This window comes from Agelaius phoeniceus, chromosome 2 (genome assembly GCF_051311805.1).
Source record: "Agelaius phoeniceus isolate bAgePho1 chromosome 2, bAgePho1.hap1, whole genome shotgun sequence".
Classification (NCBI taxonomy): Eukaryota; Metazoa; Chordata; class Aves; order Passeriformes; family Icteridae; genus Agelaius; species Agelaius phoeniceus.
The window spans coordinates 114948127-114970221 of NC_135266.1; the positions used below are offsets into that span (position 1 = coordinate 114948127).

General features: G+C 37.2%; 2 protein-coding genes across 7 annotated transcripts in view; one reads left to right on the forward strand and one right to left on the reverse strand.

Moving 5' to 3' along the window:
* The window catches only part of ARL13B (ARF like GTPase 13B), a 33518-nt gene that overhangs the window by 3208 nt on the left and 8215 nt on the right, over nucleotides 1–22095 (reverse strand). For 2 of the 5 annotated variants that reach the window (XM_054654756.2, XM_077174597.1), the window contains 6 exons: nucleotides 7721–7826; nucleotides 5261–5463; nucleotides 4173–4266; nucleotides 2820–3036; nucleotides 2338–2454; nucleotides 1826–1894 (listed from right to left, as the gene is read on the reverse strand). In XM_054654756.2, coding sequence (XP_054510731.2) covers nucleotides 1826–1894; nucleotides 2338–2454; nucleotides 2820–3036; nucleotides 4173–4266; nucleotides 5261–5463; nucleotides 7721–7826 — 806 coding nt within the window. Of the gene's footprint in view, nucleotides 1–1102; nucleotides 1147–1825; nucleotides 1895–2337; nucleotides 2455–2819; nucleotides 3037–4172; nucleotides 4267–5260; nucleotides 5464–7720; nucleotides 7827–22095 lie in introns of all 5 variants that reach the window. The other 3 variants (XM_077174596.1, XM_054654758.2, XM_054654757.2) reach the window with 3 other exon arrangements.
* STX19 (syntaxin 19) lies at nucleotides 10355–20359 on the forward strand. 2 transcript variants are annotated; one of them, XM_077174599.1, is made up of 3 exons: nucleotides 10355–10647; nucleotides 14650–14757; nucleotides 18965–20359. In XM_077174599.1, exon 3 carries the CDS (start codon nucleotides 19072–19074, stop codon nucleotides 19948–19950), a length of 879 nt encoding a protein of 292 aa, XP_077030714.1. In that variant the 5' UTR covers nucleotides 10355–10647; nucleotides 14650–14757; nucleotides 18965–19071; the 3' UTR covers nucleotides 19951–20359. The 2 variants fall into 2 exon arrangements, with proteins under 2 accessions (XP_077030714.1, XP_054510734.1); XM_054654759.2 differs by lacking the exon at nucleotides 14650–14757.

Here is a 22095-nt window from a genome sequence, read left to right on the forward strand (position 1 = left end):
TATTCATCCATTTTTTGAGGTCTGGCAGAGCACTTTAGGACTTGCAAAGAATCTTGCCTCCTATAATGAAAGAGGTTTAACATTCTTGCAAATGTATCCTCCTCAATGACAATAAACAGGCACTCATCACCTCATGTTGTGCCAAAATTATTAGCATGACTGAAAAAATTGCAGTCTTCAGTGAATATAAGTGTGTAATTACAAATTTTGAATGTCTGAAAAAGCTTTTAAACCCACCTTTGAATTTTGGGCAATGGTGGGGGAATGAAAAAAAAATATCAACACTCATTTATTTCTCTGCTGAAGGGACAACAAAGCATAAGTTGATTTTCAGAAAGATGCAATTTAGGGATTATTATAAAAAAAGAATCCAAGGTAGGGTCCAATGGTTTTAGGGAAACTCTGAGTTTCCAGTGAGGAGCAGGTTCTCAGTGTGCAAAATATGTAAGAATTCATTGAAAAACACTGTTGTGTGAGAGAAAATGGGCAAGGCCAGGTGGGAAATTAAATCAGTGCAGGATGGACTTGGCAGTGCTGGGTTCACAGTGGAACTCAAGGATCTTAAGGGTCCTTTCTAATCTCAAAAATGCTCTGATTTTATGGATCTCAAATTGACAGAGTTATAACCCCACAGCTGCTTTAAGCAAATGAAATAAATAAATGATGTTTTTGGAAATCAGGACCTAACTAAAGGTTTGACAGTGCTGGGCTATGAATGTGAAGAACTTTGCTCATTTATAAATAGTGCTTTCCTGAAAGCAGTTTTCTTGCTAGGATTTGCAAGTATGAAATCTTGTGAGTGGTTCAAAATTCCTGGAAAAAAGAATAAATCTCCCAAAGAGTAGGCAATGCCTTGAATTCAGCTATAAATTCTGAGTACTTCAAGTTTGCTCTTACACCTCTGGTCAAGAGATAATTTCGCTACCAACCTATTTGCCATTTTCAGCTTCCAAAATATGAAATAAATTGTACTTATTTTACAAATTAACACCTAGTTTAGGCAGGCTTTTTTCCTCTTGGTCCCACCCATGCTGTTCCTACAGAATACAACACCTCCATTAGGCACAGATAAAAATTGAGTTCCTTTTCTTCCCCTCCCTACCTCTTCATCTGGCTTTCATTTCTTGTCACCTTCTCTCTATTTGCCTTTAAAAAAAAGAGCAAGATGGATTTAGGATCAACATTACAAATCACATTTTAAGCACATGACTCCTTCTTGTGAGAAATAAATATTCTGGATTTAGATATCTTATTTCCCCTTCAGGCATTTTTTGGTTCTCTGGCAGAAAAGTTCCTTGTTCTTGTGTTCCACATGTCTCCAAATTCACTTTTCAAAACTTGAAAAATAAAAATGTAAGAAAAATGAAGAGGCTATCATCTCAAACTCAGGAAAAAATGGAACATCAACATAGGAAGAAGTCTTCCACAATCTTCCAAAAATAGAAAATAGTCATTATTGAAGCAAAAAATCAAGACTGCCTATTGCACCTTGATATTTCCAGTTAAAAATTTTCATTTAAAATGCAGTGTGTCACTTTATAATTTTTAGGTGCCAGTAACTTCACATCATTAACAACTTCTGATATGCCATGCCACTTTAAACTTTATGAGGAAATTGGAGAGAACTCATTCTTTTTCCTAATAAAAAAATAAGACTTGAAAAAAATCAAAAAGATGCTTTCTACTAAGCAAAAGGGAAAGCTTTTGGTCAATGAAAACTGGAATTTAGAAATGAAAAACAGACAAAGAATGAAGTGAATGTAGAAGTGAATGGACAATGGAGAATGGTTTAAAAAGGTACAAAGCTCCAAATACTTTCAATTACCAGGATGATGTGTTTCACTAAGAGGCTCAAGTTTTCCAAGTCTATTAAGTTTGGGAGTTCCCCATCCAACTACAGGAAAACAAAAACTGTCAGAGCATTCCATGACTGCACTGGATTATTCTGAGCTGTACAGACCCCACATCTCCTTGGGAGAAATCAAAGCATTTAGAAATGCCCAAGCACTACATTGCATCCATGGTAAGGAATAATGAAATACTTAAAAAAATAAACTGATTAATCTTAAAAATATTGTTCTTTTTAATCACTTCAGTGAGTAATCAAGTTTTTGGCTCTATTTTTGGGAAAACGAAATTTTCTCCATGGAACAGGCCAAATCAATACTGCTGGAAGTTCATATCATGAAGTGGGAAACTGCATTAAAGATTTTCTAGAAAGAAAGGTTTAGTAGCTCCTCTCTGTATGAAAACCAGTCCCATTTCATCATGCACAATGAGACTTTTAAAGGATTACCAACTACAAATTGAGACATCAATTACTGTTTTTACACTTACCTGGTGGAAGGGCTGCTGGTGGTGTAGGATTCTTTGGAAGAGAGTCCTCTGCATTAACAGGTTCTACTCTGTGGCCCCTTTTTAATTTTGGTTTTTTACTTTTTTTCTTATTGTTATCTACATCCAACAGAAAAGAAAAACCCATTACATATCCTACAGTTATATTCAGGTAATATCCTACATAAGATTATAATACAATTGTTGGGGAGAATACATCAGAGCTTTCAGTCCAAACTTAGACATAAAATTATGGGAAATATAAGTCACACAACATTTTGCTATAGAAAATAAGCTGTGGGCATAAAATATATGATAACTCTATGAAGAAATTTCCATGAAGAAATTCAACTTATATAACCTACTCCTGCATTTTTGTGTTTCCAATAGATGACATTGGGATGTGGTATCATGACAAATAACATGGACAGAAGGAAGAACCATGTGAAAAATCACATGAAATGATTTAAAAGGCAGCAGTTCACCTGAGTCAAGGCATTCTGAGGCTTGTTGGTCACTCTCTTCTGCATGCTGCAAAAGCTGGGCAGTTGTAGAGTTGGACCTTTCCAGCCTGCTATCATTTGTGTTTTGGCTACTGCTACTTGATAAGTGGTCCTGCTCTGCTTGGGATTTCAAGACAATTGTAGCCTTTTCAGTCTCCAACTTTTGTCTCTTCTTTTCCTTTTCCAGCTGTTTTTCATTCTAACAAAAAGGACAAGAATTTTTTTAAATGACTTCTAATGCTGTAAACTGACTAGTAAGACAGGAAGGTTATTAAAAAATAAAAATATTCCCCAAACATCCTACATTTAGCATAGAATTTATTTTCAAATAGATGAAGAAATTAAATTTCCGATATCCTATCCAGAGGAAGGGAGGGGGAATTATAAAACAAAAGGATCTTTAGCTTTATTGCCCATTTTTTTGTTTTATTTTTGGCCCTATTAAAAAAAAACAAACCAAAAACAAAAACCAATCTTCTACTTTCTTTCTCCTCAACTATTTTTTTATGTGTTAGTTAAAAAAAATACAGATGCACAGAGCCTAAGTCTCCAGAAAATGCTATCCCAGTTTGGATAAATACCTATTGAGGCATACAGCCTCAATGACTGGCTGCTTCACAATTCCGTATCATTAAATCACCATCTCTGCAATATTCACAGCTGCACCTTCACTTTCTTGGTTTTGATGTTATTGCTTAATGGATTATTGTGCATGAGGCTGCCTTGACATGTTCTGTGGATATGGGGGCTTTTGTCTTGGAAAAAAGCAAATGTTTGAATTACTTGCTGGAAAAGTTTACGTGTTTCTTTAGATTGTGTTATCTCCAGGCAACTGAATAAAAAAATATTAACTCAGAAATGTAGGTTAAGGAACCTTTAACATAAACGTGATTTTCATATTTCAAAATTAATAAAAAATTCTCAAGAGTCTATTTTCAACTGAAAAGAGGTTATGCTCACAAATCTGAATAACTCAAGAAGTCAGGAAGATTTGATATGACTCACCACATCACTAAAACACCTCAGAAGAAACTAATAGACCTTGAATATTTTCCACTTCTGAATCCCAGGAGTTTAATTAGGAAATGTTTTCAGTCATGTGTTTACATTTATTTTACTGTGTCTACAAAACTTTTGTTCCCTAATCAATACGGGTTTTCTTATCATGAAAACATTGATTCAATGCACAGAAAACAAGGCTGCCAAGATTAAAGTAAGAATTAAAGAAGTGCTGTGCAGACAGGCTTAGAAAAACTCTTTCCTTTTTCTCATTCCCTCTCGGACATTTGTTAGTGGTAGTTCTAAACAGATCCACATTTCCACATATTCTCCTACCTCAGAGATTACAGCAGATATAGGCTGGAAGGGGTTTCCACATTTCCCAGGCTCAGGGTCTTCCTCCTCAGGTGCATTTCCTTCTTCTTTTTCCCTTTGGCATTGTTGTTGGGTTTATGTTGTTTCAGTAGTTTTGGTGTTTGGTTTTGGGGGTGTTTTTTGGGGGCAAGGGAAGGGGAAAGAGAAAGAATGAAAAAAGAATTATGAAGAAGCCATAAATTTTATAGAGAACAATGTCAGCCTCCCCACTACACCTCTCAGTGTGGCATAAACCCAACAAATCCAATATGGTCAGGAGGTTTTGTGTGTGCAGAGACATGTGGTAGATTAGGAGCAAACCAATTTTTTAGAAATTTTTGAAAAATATATGAAGACCATGTCAAGTTGCAGCTGTTTAAAATGTACTTTAGTAATTTACTTGCTTATTTAAACCAAAACAGCCAGAATACAGTCTAAGATACTTCCCAGCTACTTCTCATAGTAACTGAGATTCAAAATTCTCTGCCTATATGAGGCAGAGGAGAGGACAGGGGTGCTCAGCAAGTATTTTAAGAATGCCCCAGTAAAATGATTCACATCAGCTCTTCACAGGCACCCCAGCAGGCTGCTGAAGACCAGAAAGGGATTTGAAGGGGAGTAATAAATCAGTTATCCTGCATTCCCTCACTGCATCATCTTTAGTTCCTTCATGCCTCACCTGTTGGATATCCTGAAGTTTATTAAGCATAGTATTGAATAAATTTTCATATCTAGTCTTTGATATTCACATATAGGTTAAAGACTCTAACTTAATACTTTATTTTAGAAGGTAACTTCAGATTAAATCACAGGAATTATTTTTTAGGTCAGCCTTCTGTGAAGTTATATTAGTAAGGCCAAATTTATGCCACAACTAACCTTGCAATTCTCATTCACAGTACATTCCCAACAAATCAAATAAAGGGGAGGAAGAGGCAAAAACTTCAAGACTTTTGGCTTGTAAGCTTTAAATCCTGGATAGCCTGGTTCCCAGAAGATCTATGCACAGGAATAACCCAAATATCTCAGAGAAGGGAGGAAGGGATGGAGTGGGGATCACAGGAAAATACCTCTGCTCCCGTATCCTCCTGACTCGCTCAGCTCGTTCCAGTTTCTTCTGCTCCTCAAGTGCCTTCTGCTCTGTAGTGTCTCTCTGGATGCGCTCACTTAAGGCATCAAAATCTTTTGCTATGATATGGAGAAGCCAAAATAATCCCTTTTTGATTGATTTGTCAATTTTTTTCCCACAGCCCATGATTGCTGAGCAAGGCTCCTGTAAATATATGGAAAAGGAAAGAAAAGTTTGCAGTTCAGAACACATTCCTTGACTGGAAACAAGAAATTAGCTGAACAATTACTGTTGACTGTGAAGCTTCTAAAACACTGAGAATTATGGGTTATAAATAGTCCATGCTAGATTTATCAATCAAAATGGAAAAAATCTGAGATGAAAGAGAATCAGCTTTGCTTCATTTCATGAAAAAAAGTTCAACGTGTTCATAAGCACCTCGGGGGTAATTAAAATCTCCTGTGAATTTGACAGAAAAGCTGTCAAACCAATTTTTTACATCAGAACAGGCATGGCAATTCAATGGGAGTAATACTTTTTGTCATTATACTCTCAGTAGCAAGTGAGAGAAACATGATCTAGGCAAATCTGTTGAAAGAGAAATACAAACCTCACTGAGAAAATAGTTCTGAAAACACATCTGGTAAGAAAACACTGAAGGACCAAGAGTGCCTCTCTTGAGATTAAAGCACTTCAGGGAGATAGGAAAATAGCCTTCAAAAACATAAGGTGAAAATGCAAGTAGGAAAAGAATAATTTCCTCTTAATTTTTCATTTCAGGAGGAAATAAAAATTTTCAGGAGGACAAGTAAAATAGGCTTTAATTGGGACAAAAAAAGCTTTTTGGATTCAAGCTTGGAACATGGAAAAGATGTTCTCTCAAAATCTCCTGGGAACTGTTTTCCAGATTGTTTTGGAACACTGTATGTGTCTTTTAAAACATTCTCTGAATAACAACTGAATAGATCCAGCTCTGTGTGTGACATGTAAAGATGATATTTTACACTGAAGGTGTTCAGGATTTGTTTTTATGAAGATTAAAAGAGACTCTCCAATGCCAACTGAAAAGCTCTCAGTGCTCTCTCCATCTGACAAGGATTTAAATGGCACCACAGTCAGATATGGAATGTACAATTTACAATAGAAAAAAAAAAATCTGACCAGTTATGTTTAAATTAAGGTTCAAATATGAGTCCTTTTCACTACGGAACCTTACAATACCCTCCAGCAGAAACTACTCAAGAAGGAGATGTATAGAAGATGTCTACAACTTGTTTCTCTGAGAAAACTGAGATCAAACACTGGCCAGCACTGGGGCAATGTTCTTCTCAGTTTGCACCAAGATTATTGTTGCTGCAGTTTGGTTACAAAATAGAAAAATTTAAAAAATGGAATATACAGACATTAAATAATAAAAAGAGGAAGGTCATTCTCACTGACACTGTCAAATTACTCCTTCATTTTGCTTTAATACTTTGTGGTGAAATTTAAAGATCTAGTGGAAAACTAACTACAAGAAGAAACAAAAGTTTTTTTGGTCATTGCCTAACTTTCCATCTTGTTTCACAATGCCTCTGCTTAAACTGACCCCAGGGGTCCTCCTACTGAAGGAATTTGGGACCATGTTTATCTTTGAAGAGCCTGGTACAGAAGGTGTCCATTAGAATATGAAACAGTCTTAAGAGTGTGTGATCTGGTGTCTTTCCTAATTACACACAAAATATAAATAAAGAACAAGAACAGCATGTCAGAAATTAAACAATTGAGATGTATTGGAATACAGTAGTATCTTTCAGGTCATTTTTTACTGAATATTTTTCAAGAAAATATTTTTGGCACAGAAGCTCCTTGGGAAAAAAAAAAAAACACAAGGATGAATTTGCAAATTTAATTTTTATGATTGCTATACGTGCACAGTGCAAAGCGCACTAAGAAAAACACTCAGATAATCATGACATAATAAACAGAGCTATACCCTGCTCTAACTCAGCTATTAGAGAAAATAGCAGTATGTAGTGCTCTATAAATTTTGCAAATCTCCCTAATGAATTAAAATTATTTTTTAATTTTAAAATCCAAAGCTTAAATGGTTTTGCAGAACTGCCTTATCTTGGTTAATAACACCACAACCCTCATTATCTTTCAAAATGTTTTTTATTGCCATCAGGAAAAGATTGTGGAAGTCAAGCCCTATCTAAGACACTGGGAGATTAAAACAAAGGCCTAAAGAAAAACTTCAGGGACTACTAATTTGGATATATTATCTGAAATATTGACCAATATTAAGCAGCTTTCATAAAAGCCTTCTGGTTTTGGCTTCCCCCACAATGACTTCTTGCTAGGTTTTTTCTTCACAGGACAATGAATACTACATCTAAATTTCAGTTTTATGCCATGTAGCCTACCTTAATGGAAGCTTTACACAGATATGAGAAAATACAGCATCTGAAAATCTACTTACAATTTGACAGAGACACTTGTGTTCATTAACCAGCCTTTCCAGAGATAAGGACTCGATCACATCTGCTTCTGACAGAGCTCCTTCTCTGTCCTGCTTATTTGCCAGCCTGGAGGGAAGATCAAAAGAAACACTCAGCATCCTGCCACAAGACAGGCTCTCACATCTCCAAAAGATGAGTTGGTGACAAAACTAGGAAGACTGAGAAAGAAAAGATGAAATTCCTTGTTTCAGCTTCAATTATTTCTTCTACTCAATAAGCATGTTCATCTATGCACTATTTTCATCAGATACTAATGTTAGATAATCACCAAAGTGCTTATTACTAAGTTAATATTATTTCTAGTGAAAGCAATCATATTTACAGTTAAGAAAATGGACATAAAAGACCATCCTGCTTTACATCTAAAGCAACACAGGACAATCTGTTGGAGCCTGTGGATGAAAGTTCAGAGTTTTGCAACTTCCTGAACTATGAGCATTTCCCTGTTTAAAAGTGCTTCAGGATCATCTCAGCTCTGCCTGCTACCCAGCATTTCTCTCTGATGCTTAACAATATTTTGAACTTGCTCTTCTTGAGTAAAACTTAAAGGGTAGAGGGAAGAACTTGCATGAATGGCTCTAAAAAACTATATTTTATTAAACAGAGGAAAGCAAAAGACTCCCACATAACTCACAAAATAAGTATTCTGTAAGATGAAGATCATTGTTTTGTCACTTATATATGGTAGGAAACAGAACTCTAGAAGACAGACCTTCATTTAGGAGTACAAAATTACAATCCAACCTTATTTTGCACTTTTTGTAACGTTAATAATCCAAGCTAGCGTGCTGCACAGCATTAGAAAATATGAAATTTGTACTTGCTTCTCTCTAATAAAGGAATTCCACTAAAATAACGTTCCTCTGAAATTTAGCAACATTTTCTGGATAAGAAGACAAATATTTGGCATCCATGAGCTCAGGGGCAGAAGGTTTTGGAACCAGATATCATAGCCTTCCTCCTGAAATCTCAAGTTATTATCATTAGCTCAAATGGCTTTTAGGGAACTTAGGCCAAAGCTTGTACTTTGAATTTATGTTAATTCTTTGCTAGGAAGGAGCAGTGGTAAGAATTCACTCCATAGTTACCAGAACTTGTCAGCACTTTAATTTGATCAAAGACCTTACTTGTCCCTATTCTCCAGAATCCCAGTATGAGAGCTTCAATTCTTAATTATTTCACTCCCAAGAGATTTTTCAGCATCAAAAACATTAGAAAAAAAGCTGTTTTGCATCTACAGCCCAAAACCCCACATTCCTTGTCACCATTACCCTCATGAGCTACCATTCATTATCTAATCTTTCATCTTCCTTCTCAAGAAGAATTTGTTTATGAAGGAGACCATAGAAAAGCAGCCTCTCAAATATCCAGTCTCTCTCAATCTTCACCATTCTTAACTATTTGTGGTCCAAATCATTCAAACCATTCACTTATGTATCATCATCCTGGGGATAAAAATCCCTATGTCCTACTGACAATCAGAACTTTGCTGGCTTGGCCAGCAGAGCTGGTAAGAGCATAAAGCTCTTCCCTGCCCTTCCTTGATAATGAATTCTCACTTCTTAAAGAGAGAACTTCTACAGTGCTTTGTATGATTTAGTGCAGGGATTCCCAAACTGCTGCTCAAAGCATAGACAGAACCTGTGATACTTTCAATAAGTTTATAATACTCTGGCACTGCTTCTTTTCACCAACCAGCTAGAACAAGACCTGTCCTCTCAGTATTGAGCTATGAAACCAAAGCTAAACCAGGGAAAAACTGAGATGCAATGCAAAAAAGTAATTAAAAGACTGGAAAAAAATTACCTCCACTTTTTTTCTCCCCCACATAACCTATTTTGTTACAGTCTGAAAATCCTACTGTGCTGCCTCTTAGTCTCAAAAAGCATTCCTCAGCAGTGCTGTCAATTCATCTAGAGCTAATTGAAGGAAATATTTCTGAGCAGTGTTTGTTGCCACAGCCTATTCCTCTCTCACCTGAAGATTAAATAACTGCACTATTTGCACTATTTTTGCTCTGCACAGCCTACAAAGCACAGCTGAAGCAGAATGAAATGCGGGTAAGCTGCATAGCTCAGTGGCAGTTTGACACTAACATCCTACAGCTCTCAGTAGCTGCTGATTTTTAACCTCTAACACCTTCAAAGGTGTCATATTTGTCTTTCTGGTCAATTACCTTCCACTTTCTCTGCAGCAATACTAACAAAAACCTGGCTGACATGCTGTACCTGGAAAAGCAATTTTCTGGCTATTCTCACCAGGAACTGAAGTGGTTTTGCTGAGGTCCATCTACTGCTGGACACGCATTCCCTCTTCAGACTTTAGGTCAAACTTTTAAATGGACTTCAGGTATTTTCAAGATACTGTAGTAAAATGCATTATCTGCAGGGGCATTTTTTATCCCCATGAACAGATGCACCTACCCTCAATAATTCCTTTTCCCTCCATGCTTTGGTGCAGAAGAAAGCAAAGCCTGCAGTTACACTCGTGCTTCCAAGGTAAGCAGTGCTCCACTCGCAGCTCCTAAAGGGAGCTGCTCCAAGGCACTTCCTGCTCCTGGCACTCCGAGGGATCCGCCTCCCAGCAGGGCTGGCTTTCAAACAGGCACAACCAGATTCCCCAGGCACAAAGTAATCAATTTGCCTGTCTCCTGCAGTTGCAAAAGGCAGTTTCTCTCTCACTCTACCTACCACTCCTGAGGATGATCACACCTGGACGACGATAGAAGAATTAGAAGCAGGAGGAATGAAGGAAATACTTTATGGAATGTTACTCAAGCCAAGTTGCCTAGGGAATATTCTGGAAAAATGTTTTTTGGGATTATACTGAAGCTTAACCTCAGGAGTTCCTGTGTAAAGGGTAAAAGCCACCAGCACAAGATTCAGAGGTAAATACTCTTCTCTTACTTAATGTTTCTAAATTTGAAAATATCAGAAAAAGGCTTTGTAGTGGGATTTAGAATGGAAATGTGCTTAAGTGTCAAGACATAAAAATAATATATGTCTGCCTTGCAAAGAGTTAGGTATTTCTGTGGGTGAATATGGACTCACAGCTCTGCTGCTCTTTCACAGGAATACCAGGGTTTGAGGCAAGCTTTATGCAAAAAAACCCCTTCTTTAGGGAATACATCAGTTATCTTAAAAGACAGGCCTTGATTTTAATTTTCTAAGTCAGCTGAACTTCATATATAGCAATTTATCATGTTTAAAAATCTGTAGGAGGTATATATCAAAACATACTTGAAAGCACAGACGAGTGGCTGTTAGTTTATCATATTAAGTTTACCGAGTAAGAAGCTTTCATCTATAAAATCATGCTTGGCTTATTTCAGTTTCACATAAAGTATATATGAATTGTCTTAGTGTAACAAACATACCTCATGCAAGAAATAAAGAGAAAGTTGGCACCTACTGCTTTTAGATCAAGTATGATTTTTCTAAGCAACTGGAGAGCTTTTCAACTTTAAGAGTCACGAGAAACAATGTGGAAAGGGAGTGTTATGTGTGCATTGGCACAACTGACATCTACAGCTCAGTGACAATATTTCTCTTAGAAGCCACTTCTGCTAGAGAAAAACAAAGTCTGAATGCTATGGAAGTTCCTTGACCTGTCTATAAAATCTCAAATACGGAGCAAAAGAGGGGAAAAAACCCAACAGAAACCAAAGCAGTATTAAAAGTTTAATTTGCAATACAGAATCTGTAAGAATGCCTCAGATATGCTACTTTTGGGTTTACATTTGTTTAGAATCAGTGATCACAACCCCAGATTTTTGTGAAAGATCCGCATAGTGTCCATCAAAATTAATGAAAAGCAAAGCATCCCTGAGGTCAAAGTATTAGCCTCAGAACAATCTCCATGACTGAAAGCAACTATAGGAAATTGAATCTTTATGAGAATGGTTTGCCTATGATCAAGATCAGTCTTTAAGTCCACTTCAAGAAGTCTTAGCTTTAAGGGATGGAATTAGCTGGGAAAACAAAGCCAGAACCTTTGAAATTAACAGCAGTCTAAACAAGGGGAAAGAACAATGCCATATTCTTCACTCTACAGTAAATCTTCTATTCTACCCTTTTTCCCTTTGGAATTTTTATCTCTCAACCATTAACCTTTATCTTGAGCAATCCTGTGGACAGCCATCACAAGGATGTTTTATTCCAAAAAAGTGAGGCCTCAGCAGATACAGCCTGAAAAACTTTGTCTCTTTATGTTTTGCTTATGTTAACATCCGTGAAAGTCAAGCTCCTGACCCACACACAGGCATAAATAAGTGACTTGTCTGCTTTTTTTCTTGTTCCTTCTTCTTCAGTTATTGGGAGTTCACGAGGTTTTAGAGGAAGTCATGGAAAATATAATTCTTCATACTTTTAACAAGCAAATAGAAGAACAGACTAAGAGTTTCAAGTGGCCCACAGAAGGCACTTTTGATGAAATTCTGAGCATGCTCTATGAGATGACTTTTTGCAGACTGCCTTCCAAATGGAAGTGCTGACAGATCTTCAAGCACATTCTTTACTGTTTCCAGCCCTTGCCCCTTCTGGCTTGCTGACAACAACGACAAACCTATCAGTAAATTTTGATGGTTAACACGTGGCTCTTTCTCAAATAAAGGGACTTAATTTCAATTCATGCCTTCAATTCTCATGCAAAACAACACTTTGAATATTATGGTTAACTATAATGAGAAAAAGGTGATTAAAGTGCTACAAGATTATTGGCCTGCTTTCATACAACTTCAGGGAGCTGTAGGAGACATTTCAATAAGTCAACATTTTCCCTAGACAGTTCCTCCAGGTCACTTTTAAATAAGAGAACAGTTAAAAGTAAGATTCTAAACTCCTGTTTACAATATCTCTAGGCAACTTTAGTCTCATGTTAGCTTTTGAACTGGTCATAAGAACAGCAATTATAATTAGTTTCATTTTCTTAAGTGGCCTCATTCTCACCACAGGTCTGAATCATATTCCTATTTACTGAAAATGTTTCGTCACACGCTGGTCCGCTATCAGTTCAATCCCACCTCCTAGTCAAACAGGCTGCAGCCAACAATGGCTGAGCTCAACTAAAGCAAGTTATGTTCAGCTTCCAGATGTGCAATTCCAAAACAAATGCTGCTAAGTGATATAACAATATATTTTCGGACAAGATTAAAAAAAAAAGTGGATTGGTTTCTTATACTCTATTTCACCTTGATATATCAAGCCATAGGCAAATTCAGTATAGTCAAATAGGCTGTGCTTTTTTTTTAAAAATCGGCCTTATATTTATTACAGGTGACTTCCAAGGCTGTGATAGGCAGCTCTGTGGTCTGACAGAGATTAAATGGGAATGTAAAGCAGGTGGGATGGTACACAGCACAAATTCTGAGTCTGCACTTCTGCTGTCAGGAAGACAAATCTCTCACACCACTTAGAGCAATAAAAAGCTGTTAAGTATGAACTCAAACTACATATCCTATTAAATGGAAACAATCCCACCTATATTCTATCCTGCTGCAGCCCTTTCTCTTGTTCCTATTTTATTTTCAAGTACTGCTTTAAAATATATCAATATTTGGACCTTAATGAAGTGATCTTTGGGCAGAGGAGATCATGACTTTCTAGGTTTCTGTAACCTCTAGGTTTGTGAGGATTCATAAAGAACACTACTGACAATAAATCTCTGGTTAAACAGGTGAAAAAAATCACCATCAAAACATGAAGTTCTTACCAATTACAGAGAATTAGGTGCAGACTAAGTGACTTGCAGAGTGAGATCATTGTTTTGTCAGTGAGGTGCAGTGTCCATCACCCTCACTGGGAATTATGTCAGTGCCAAAGCATGAACTCCTCACCCTCTATTACCCAAAGTATCAGCAGCAATGTCTGCAGACATGGAAATGCTGGCAGATGCTTTTCCCCAAGTCTACATCTGTAGCCACACTATCATAACAAAGATGTCAAAACTCCAAGGAACAAGCTCAGATTTGCAGCTGATTTCACTCTTCGTATCTTTGAACCAAATACTTCAAAAATAGCAAAACACCAATGCAAGACAGATATATCTCCTACAACATGACTGTGTTACAGATTAAAGGCTCAAGAACATCTTGAGTCTCTTCTCCCGCTCTCCAGGTCTCTTGGAAAACTCACTCCAGAACAGCATGATTTGCCTACACATTGCCAGCAACTTTGGCCTAACTCTTCCCCACCTTATGAATTCTTTGAATACTCAGGTCTGCTTTACTGTATTTGAATTTGTTGGTTTTATTCAATTTATTCATTTCTTCACCTCCCACAATCCATTTCACACTAATTAAAGAATTCCCAAGCTACCTTGCTTCAGATGCAGCATTTCTATTCTTGGACATTCTGGTAATTTTAGTTTCCCTAGGGAAGTCTTGTGGCAGTTTTTACACAGTGATAGGACAAGGCTGAAGTGTTTTAAACGCAAGAAGAAAGATTTGCATCACATGTTAGGACAAAATTCTTGACTGTGAGGGTGGGGAGGCTCTGGCACAGGTTGCCCCCAGAGAGGAGTTGCGATCATCCCCTTCGCTCAAACTGTTACTGATTTTGCACTATCATCTCATCTGTGGCATATTTTTAGGCAGGGGAAGCTCTCTACCTTTGGTATTCTCTTGTTGAACCACTCCCACACTTTCCACAAACAGAAACTTGAACTTACAACTATTTTTAAGTATGTTTTTTCAAGGACTTATCTTACAATAGAGATGCTTAAGAGGATATTTTCATCCAACCACCTTGTGCCTTACAATCCTTGGTGTTTAAGTATGTTTGCTTACAAGGTATTTAAGTTAAAGGAAACTTTACAAACAAAGAAGAAACTAAATGTAACTTACAGCAACATGTCCTACTTTAGTAACCTCAGATACATCTTTGAGTAACAGGGCAAGATTTCAAAACACCACCAAACAAGTGCCGCCTTTCCTTGTGAGAACATGAGAGAGCACAAACTGAATTTCAGCTCAAAACACCAATTTTCCCCAAAGACTACTGTAAGTATTTTAAACTATAACCATTTTAATAATATATGTGTCTCACTAATTTTTTGTTGCTAACTTAAGACATTTATGCAGTAATCAAGCTCCAGAGTATGACTCCAAGATTTACTCATTGCCATTGTGCTCAGAAGAAAGTTAGATGGGTTTCTTGGCACCACATGACAGAGCTGTAATGTAATTCCACTGCAGCTTGGAAATGAATAAGAAATAATAATTTAAAAAAACATTTAGGCTTACATGTAACATGAAATTCCCTTGGGACACATTGCCTGAAAGTCTACCCAGTGCCCTTAACTGACTCGTAGCTAAGGGTCAGGAAAACAAGCCTACCCTTATTTTTGGTGCAATCATTTAAAAAAACCCTCCCCAAAAAAAAAACAAAAAAACAAAAAAAAAAAAAAAACCCAAACCACACTAACAAACAAAAATCCAGCAGTTTCAGCAGAGGTAAAGAAGGCGGCATGAGCCAGAACACAGATCATAGATATCAAAGAGCTCTTAAAGAGAGGATTCTGTTCCTTGATTGCCTGCAAGTCCTCCTCTCTGGAAGATACTAAAACCAAGGTGAGGTGGCAAATTCTATCAAAGATCAAATAGAAATAGAGCCTTTGCTGACAGGCATTTTAATCAAAGTGCTGAATTAACTAAGAAATAGTGAACAAAAGCAGAAATTAAAATGAACAGGAGACTTTGGTAATTTGGGGACTGGGGAAGAAATAATCCAACAAAGCCAAATTAGAAGACAGTAAACCCAAGTACAACCAGAAACAAGAGAATTCCATATGATTAACTTTCCTATTTCACATATCTAATTATGTCTTTTAACTTAAGGTAGCCCAAATCTTATTTTTGCATGTAGGCTCCATGTTTCCTGGGTCTACTGATAAATTTATCAGACAGGTGGAAGAACATTCTATGCGGTTTCTTTGCAATTAAGCAAGTGGTCCTTTCAACTTACCTTTTTGTTCAAATGCAGAAGATAATATAAAAAATTCATTTCTGTCCTCATTATCTTTGACTTCTAGACATATTTTATCATGACAGATTCTAATGGTGGTCCAGCTACTAGGATCTATTATTCCCCATGTCAGTATCCTGAGGTAATTCTCTTTATTCTCTTTATCAAGACTTCCCCAGTCACACATGGCATCTGTTTAAATTGTGAGATCCACATAACCCTGTTCCTGAGAAGCAACACAGCCAAGTTATCAGAAAGCAAAGACTCTTGGCATACCCTTAAAATATATTTGACAAGAATGTGAAAATTGCATTTCTGAACTTGCCAACTACAGATTACTATAGACAAAGATGCTCCAAGAAGAACAAACTTAATCACCAATGGGTTTGCATGACAATAACTGCAATGGGCAGCGAACATAGGGGCCACACTAAGTCACTAGAGTGCTTTCAGTCCACATATTCCATTTACTCCACTCTACAGAATGGCTATTTTCTCTCTGTACTGACAAAAACTTTAAGGAAAGTGAAGCGCTTTCATCTCAATCAAAAGAAAAACGGGATGTGCTCCTATACACAAACACGTAGGACAAAACAAGGACTCAGTAAATGAACAGAGCTTGTTGTGGAACACTCAAGAAGCCAAGCCAACAATTTCCAAGGTTATCTCTGTCATGAAGACATCCTCATTTCTTTGAGACCAGCATGTGTTCCAATTGCCAGTATAATCAAGCACAATTATTGGCAAGCCTTTTCAGTGGCAGGCTTTGAAGGCAAGCCCAACAGTAGAGAAGATATGAAACTAAGATTCAATTGCTTGCATTCCAGTCTTTTGTGAGACTAATCTTTAAACAAGAAAAAACAATCTCTAGTATTTTCCGCTCACTTCTCTGATATTTAACAATATTTGCAGATTTGTTTTGCAGTTCTGTGAGGTTCCTCCCTCCACCTCCAAAGAACACAGCTATTTCAAGAGCAATGGACCTATTCTCTTAAAAAAAATTCTTGTCACCTCACAGCATAAGCATTAAGGGTGCCCTTAGAACTTGCTTGTAATCCCAGGTTTGCCCAGCCCTGCTAAGTTAACATGGGTCAGCAGATGTGTGAGGCTGGACTAAACAGATTTTCAGGTCACTTCTCTGAGGCCCTGTTTAGCAGCCCTGGGTCCTTTCACATGCCCCAGGCTGAACTTTCCCTGTTGGTGGTGCCAAGCAGCTCTGGAATATTCCTGAAGAATGTAATATGGCAGCAACTGCCTGACTTCTGCCATGAGGACATCCACTGAAAAGTTCAGCAGTGGAGAAGCATTACTGTCACGAAATGAACACATTTTGCATTTTCCTCACCCAAGAATAACACTCCCCAATAAATAACTTGCAAACTTATCTGATCACAAGTCTTCTCTTGATGTGAATCGACAAACACTGAATTCAAATATTAAGCCGTTTGGGGGGAAAAAAGAAGCAGTAAGGAAAATTCACACTAGGGTAGAATATCAACATTCTTTCTCATGACTGACCTCTGAAGCATTTCAAGTTTTGTTTTTCAGCTAATCCTCCTGCAAAAAGCTAGATTTAAGTCTGTGAAGACATGTCCACACTGCTCAACTCCATGACTTGTACAAAAATCTATTTAGAGACTTTAAATATGCATGGGGGAGCAGAATTACCACAGGAGTATCATTTGGAACTGTTCAAATGCAAGAAAATCATTTGCATATTGACAGGTTACTGGATAGACCTTTTGCAGTTTCTAAAAATGTATCTTTTGGATACTATTAAGAAATCCTACATTTGCTTGCTAAGAAAAAATATAATCTGTCGAATCAGGGTTTAACAAGAGTTGCAACTATTTAATGCTACTATTTCAGAAAACAGCACTAAAAACTCTAAAAGAGCCAAAAGATACCACTGTGCTGTTTAACCTTTATGCTTGAACAGCCTTTTGAAAGACACATATCTGATTGAACCAGAAGACCCTAAGTAAAATATCCCATAATCTTCTAGTCCTGAACATGTTACTTCTTACTGAAATCTTTCATTCTTGATCATAGTCCAAGGAAATCATTTATGTAGAGTTTGAGAAAAATACCTTCTTCCCTATGATTAAAAATAGCTGAACTTAGTTTCCATTGGGCGTGTTTTAGAAAATATCTTGCTCTTAATTATCTCTCCAGTAAAGCTTGCACAACAGCTAGGGAACAAAACAAAACCGTATCTGCTTTCTGTTAAATAAGAAACAGCACTGAATTGTAGCCCACTGTGCTTCACAATGCACATTTGCATCAATTTTATGAAGAATGTAAATGACAGTGTAAGAGTAGATAACAGTAATTCAAAAAGGCTTAGAATATCTTCATGCTGCAACATTAGTGATATACATTCAACTCCACAAAAACTCAAACATAAAAAATTAACTTGTTTTCATGCTAAATTATTCGAGTTCTTAAATGATGAAAGGTCTGTTCTGTTTTGTTGTAGCTAACTGCTTCAGTTACTATCTAACTTCCCAGGCAAGGAAAACAGAGAAAGGTTTTTGAGTGTGGCCAAATTAATAATCTTAATTCACACTAGAATGCTGATTCATTACAGTCTGCCTCATAATCTCAAAAACTGAAATATTTCCTACTGAGAATTTAAAAATGGCACAGCCACACCCACTTCTATTTCCAAAAATATTTATAGGTTGATTAGTTTTCATCAAGTAAAGAATAACAATAAAATAATTAGAGTTACTTCTCTCTTCGTCCCCAAAATAAGTCATCTCTGTTGTCATCTTATTGCAAAACTTCCATACCTTCTTGGTGATTTCTCATAGGCAGCTCCTCACAGCACTGACAACTTCATCACAGCACAACCAACAAACCCTCAGCTCGCCCACTCCTTTATAGCGCTCATCCTTACTAGACACAGCTATGGCCTGTTAAGGGCAGGCCTGTTCCTAATCTTGGGTAATTAATACAACTGCAACGCCTCAGGGGTGAGATGATGGGGGTGCTTCTGCGCTGTCTTTATTTTCTTACATTCTATCCCCCCACACTTCTCCAGTCTCAGTTCTGTGTGCTGCATCACAAATTTACCTCAAAAATTGCCTTGGGCTACTAATCACAACTTGTTCAGAATACCCCCCATTCCAACTCATTCCTACTTTTACTTTGGTGCAGAGAGAAGTAGCTCTAATCTCCAAAACTATTTATATATACATATAGCCACTAACATTGATTGTTGTTACATTTTGATTACAGTGCAATGAAACAAACTAAACCAAAAAGATACTGGAATTAACTTCCCGTGTCGCAAGAGGAGAGGGGAAAAAAAAAAAAGGCAGGAAAGAATCCTGACCACAAAAACCATGAGAGACCGTCTGCAAGAGCTCAGACTGAGGGCTAAGGAACTACAGATGGGTGGGGAAAACAATGGTGCAACTGTACAAGAAGAGGAGCAGGAGGAGTTTGAACAGCAGGCCATTATTTATGAAAAGGAGCCCGTAACTGAAAGGCACTTGCACGACATCCAGAAGCTTCAGAACGAAATTAATAACCTGGTGGAGGAAGTCAACAAATTCAGCCAACAACAAAAAAGCCTCGTGTCTTCAATGAGAAGGTTCAGCGTTCTCAAAAAGGAATCTAACATAGCCAGGGAAATCAAACTGCAAGCAGAACACGTACGCAGAGGTTTGGATGAGCTGTCCAAAACAGTGAGGAGAGCTGAGAATGAGCAGGGGCCAGCCCGAGCCACGGTGAGGATCCTGGCGGCCCAGCACACCTTCCTGTCCCACCGCTACCTGCAGGCCATGCTCTCCTACAACGAGGCCATCACGGCCAAGCAGGACAAGTGCAGGACCTTCATCCTCCGCCAGCTCGAGGTGGCTGGCAAAGAGGTGTCTGAGGAGGAGGTCAATGACATGCTCCAGCAAGGAAAATGGGAGATTTTCAATGAAAATCTACTCACTGAAGTGAAGATTACTAAAGCTCAGCTGTCAGAGATAGAGCAGAGACACAAAGAACTGGTCAATCTGGAGAACCAGATCAAAGATGTGAAAGAACTCTTTATCCAGATCTCACTTCTGGTGGAGGAGCAAGGGCAGATGATCAACAATATAGAAATCTACATGAACAATGCTCAAGAATATACTCAAGCATCTAAAGAAAAGTTTGGGCTTGCAGTCAGGTATAAAAGAAGAAACCCTTGCAAAGCAATTTGCTGCTGGTGCTGTCCGTGCTGCAGATGACACCAGAAATGAACTGCTTGAAATACCAATGGTTCCTCCACACCAAACTGATCTTGGAAAGCACTCTTGGGATCCCTTAACTGCTTTACTTTTCTTCCCATTTTCCCTTCAGCAAAGCTCTCAGGAAAAACTCCATCCTTTTTCAAGACAGAGTAAAGAATTTATGGTTTTCACAGAAACATGTCAACTACAGGAAAGGATCAAAGGATAAAAGTGACATTTTTTTTGTTCTTATAAACTTCTCAAAAGTTTAGAAGTTCTAAAGTTTAGTTTGGTTCTTCAAACTAAAACAGTGTGGCAACAAACTCCCTGTGCTGTTGGGAGGCATTGAAAATATTGTTAATCTCAAAGACAGGATTCATAAAAATGTTTTACTTACTTTTCACAAAATAATAGTAAGTATTTTTAATTGCCTTGTGTTTTTTTACCATTTATATTTATTTGCTTAAATTCTAAATGTTTTTTTCCCCAGGAGTCTAAAATTCTACAAAACAAACCTCCACACATAAAGCAGACACCATTAGTAACAATCTAGAATGGGATGCCTAAACCAAACAAGAGGTCAGAAAACTTATCAGGAATGTTACAATACTACATCCATAGGAAAAGTTCATAAACTTTTCATAAATTGATACAGAGATACTTATATTATTTAGCTCTACAGGCAGAGCCCTACCAGGATAGGGGAATACGATCCTTAATTACACATTCACAAGGCACATTCTTAATGCTGACGGTCCTACCTAAATACACAGTGACATTTGCAGTCTCACTTTTGCTAGCACAAAATTAACAAAAAAATAGAATAAAAAACAGAACTCCATCCTTACACCCCCTACTCCTCCCCCATAATCTAGAACCAGAGAATGATTTAGGTTGGAAGGAACCTCCAGCAACCAACTCGTTTTGGAACTGAGTGAGAAATAGCTCTCCATGCAATTTAACAGACAATAGCAAAGTAACTGAGATGAAAAAGTTCTTTCCAAGAAGAAATTAAAAAAAATTCTATATTAAAACCAAACAGCAAACCAGAAATGTATTCCTGAACTGCTTTGTGCTGTGCAAAGACACCTTACTTGGACAGTCAGAGAAGGCAGAACAAACTGCACTGCAATTCAGCAAGACACTAAGTGAAATGGATGTCTTTAGTTGCACGTAGGAGGAAAAAAAAAATCTACTATCAAAGTAATTTTCACATTGTGGTATTTAGAAATAGTTGGATTCCTTCCAGCCCAGAGTAAAACTGCAACTGAAATTAACTGCTATCAAAATACAATCAAAGGTCTAAACCTTAAAGTAAAAAATACTATTTACACAGTAGCAACAAAAAATAAACTCACATGATGACATCACTGGAACAATTTCATTAAATACTCTCCCCTTAACTGCGTGTATTAAAAATACATTTATGTTCCAAGGGCAGAGTAGAAATTAGCCAATAAACAAGAGCTGTACTTCCAATAGTGGAATAAAACTCAAGTTTTCAAAATTCAAGTTTTAATACTTAGGAAAAGAGCTGCCTGATTAAGTCATTTCCAGACATAAATTGGTTAGAAACAGATAAACAGATAAAACACACTCAAGGAGAAGTGGGAAGTGAGAAAGATTTGTGGAAAACTTTTCCTTGCTAAGGGGGTACTATTAACTGAAAATAAAGAGCATGAAATAATAGTATGAACTACAGTTTACATTGAATTTGATATTGAGCATTCAAAATGAATAGCAGTAGAGATTTGCAGTAATCACTAAAGTAACTTTCCAGTGTTTTCAGTAGTTACATAAATATGCAGAAAACCAAACAAATTAAAGCCCAGCTTCAAGGGTTCTATCAAGAAAAGTGAAACATTAATAGCTATAATCCCTTATCACCAAAATAACAGGTAGAAAGTAGCTTTCTCCTAACAAAATACCTGCCCAAAAATCTCCTTGGTATAAAATATCAGTCACAGCACATGGGCTTGCATTTCCTCTTCTGTGTGCTCCATGTCAACTTAAATAAAAAAACCAAAACCAAAACAAAGATTCCAACCAAACAAAAACAACTAATCCCAAAAAAACCCAGGATTTGCCTGCATAATATGATGTCTGTGTGCTCCTTTCTGATAAAAGAAAGGACAAAAATAATCCTAAGTGAAGAAAATTTAA

Excerpts from the sequence above, each read along its gene's own strand:
- STX19 (XM_077174599.1), top strand. The coding sequence starts at position 19,072 with ATGAGAGACCGTCTGCAAGAGCTCAGACTGAGGGCTAAGGAACTACAG.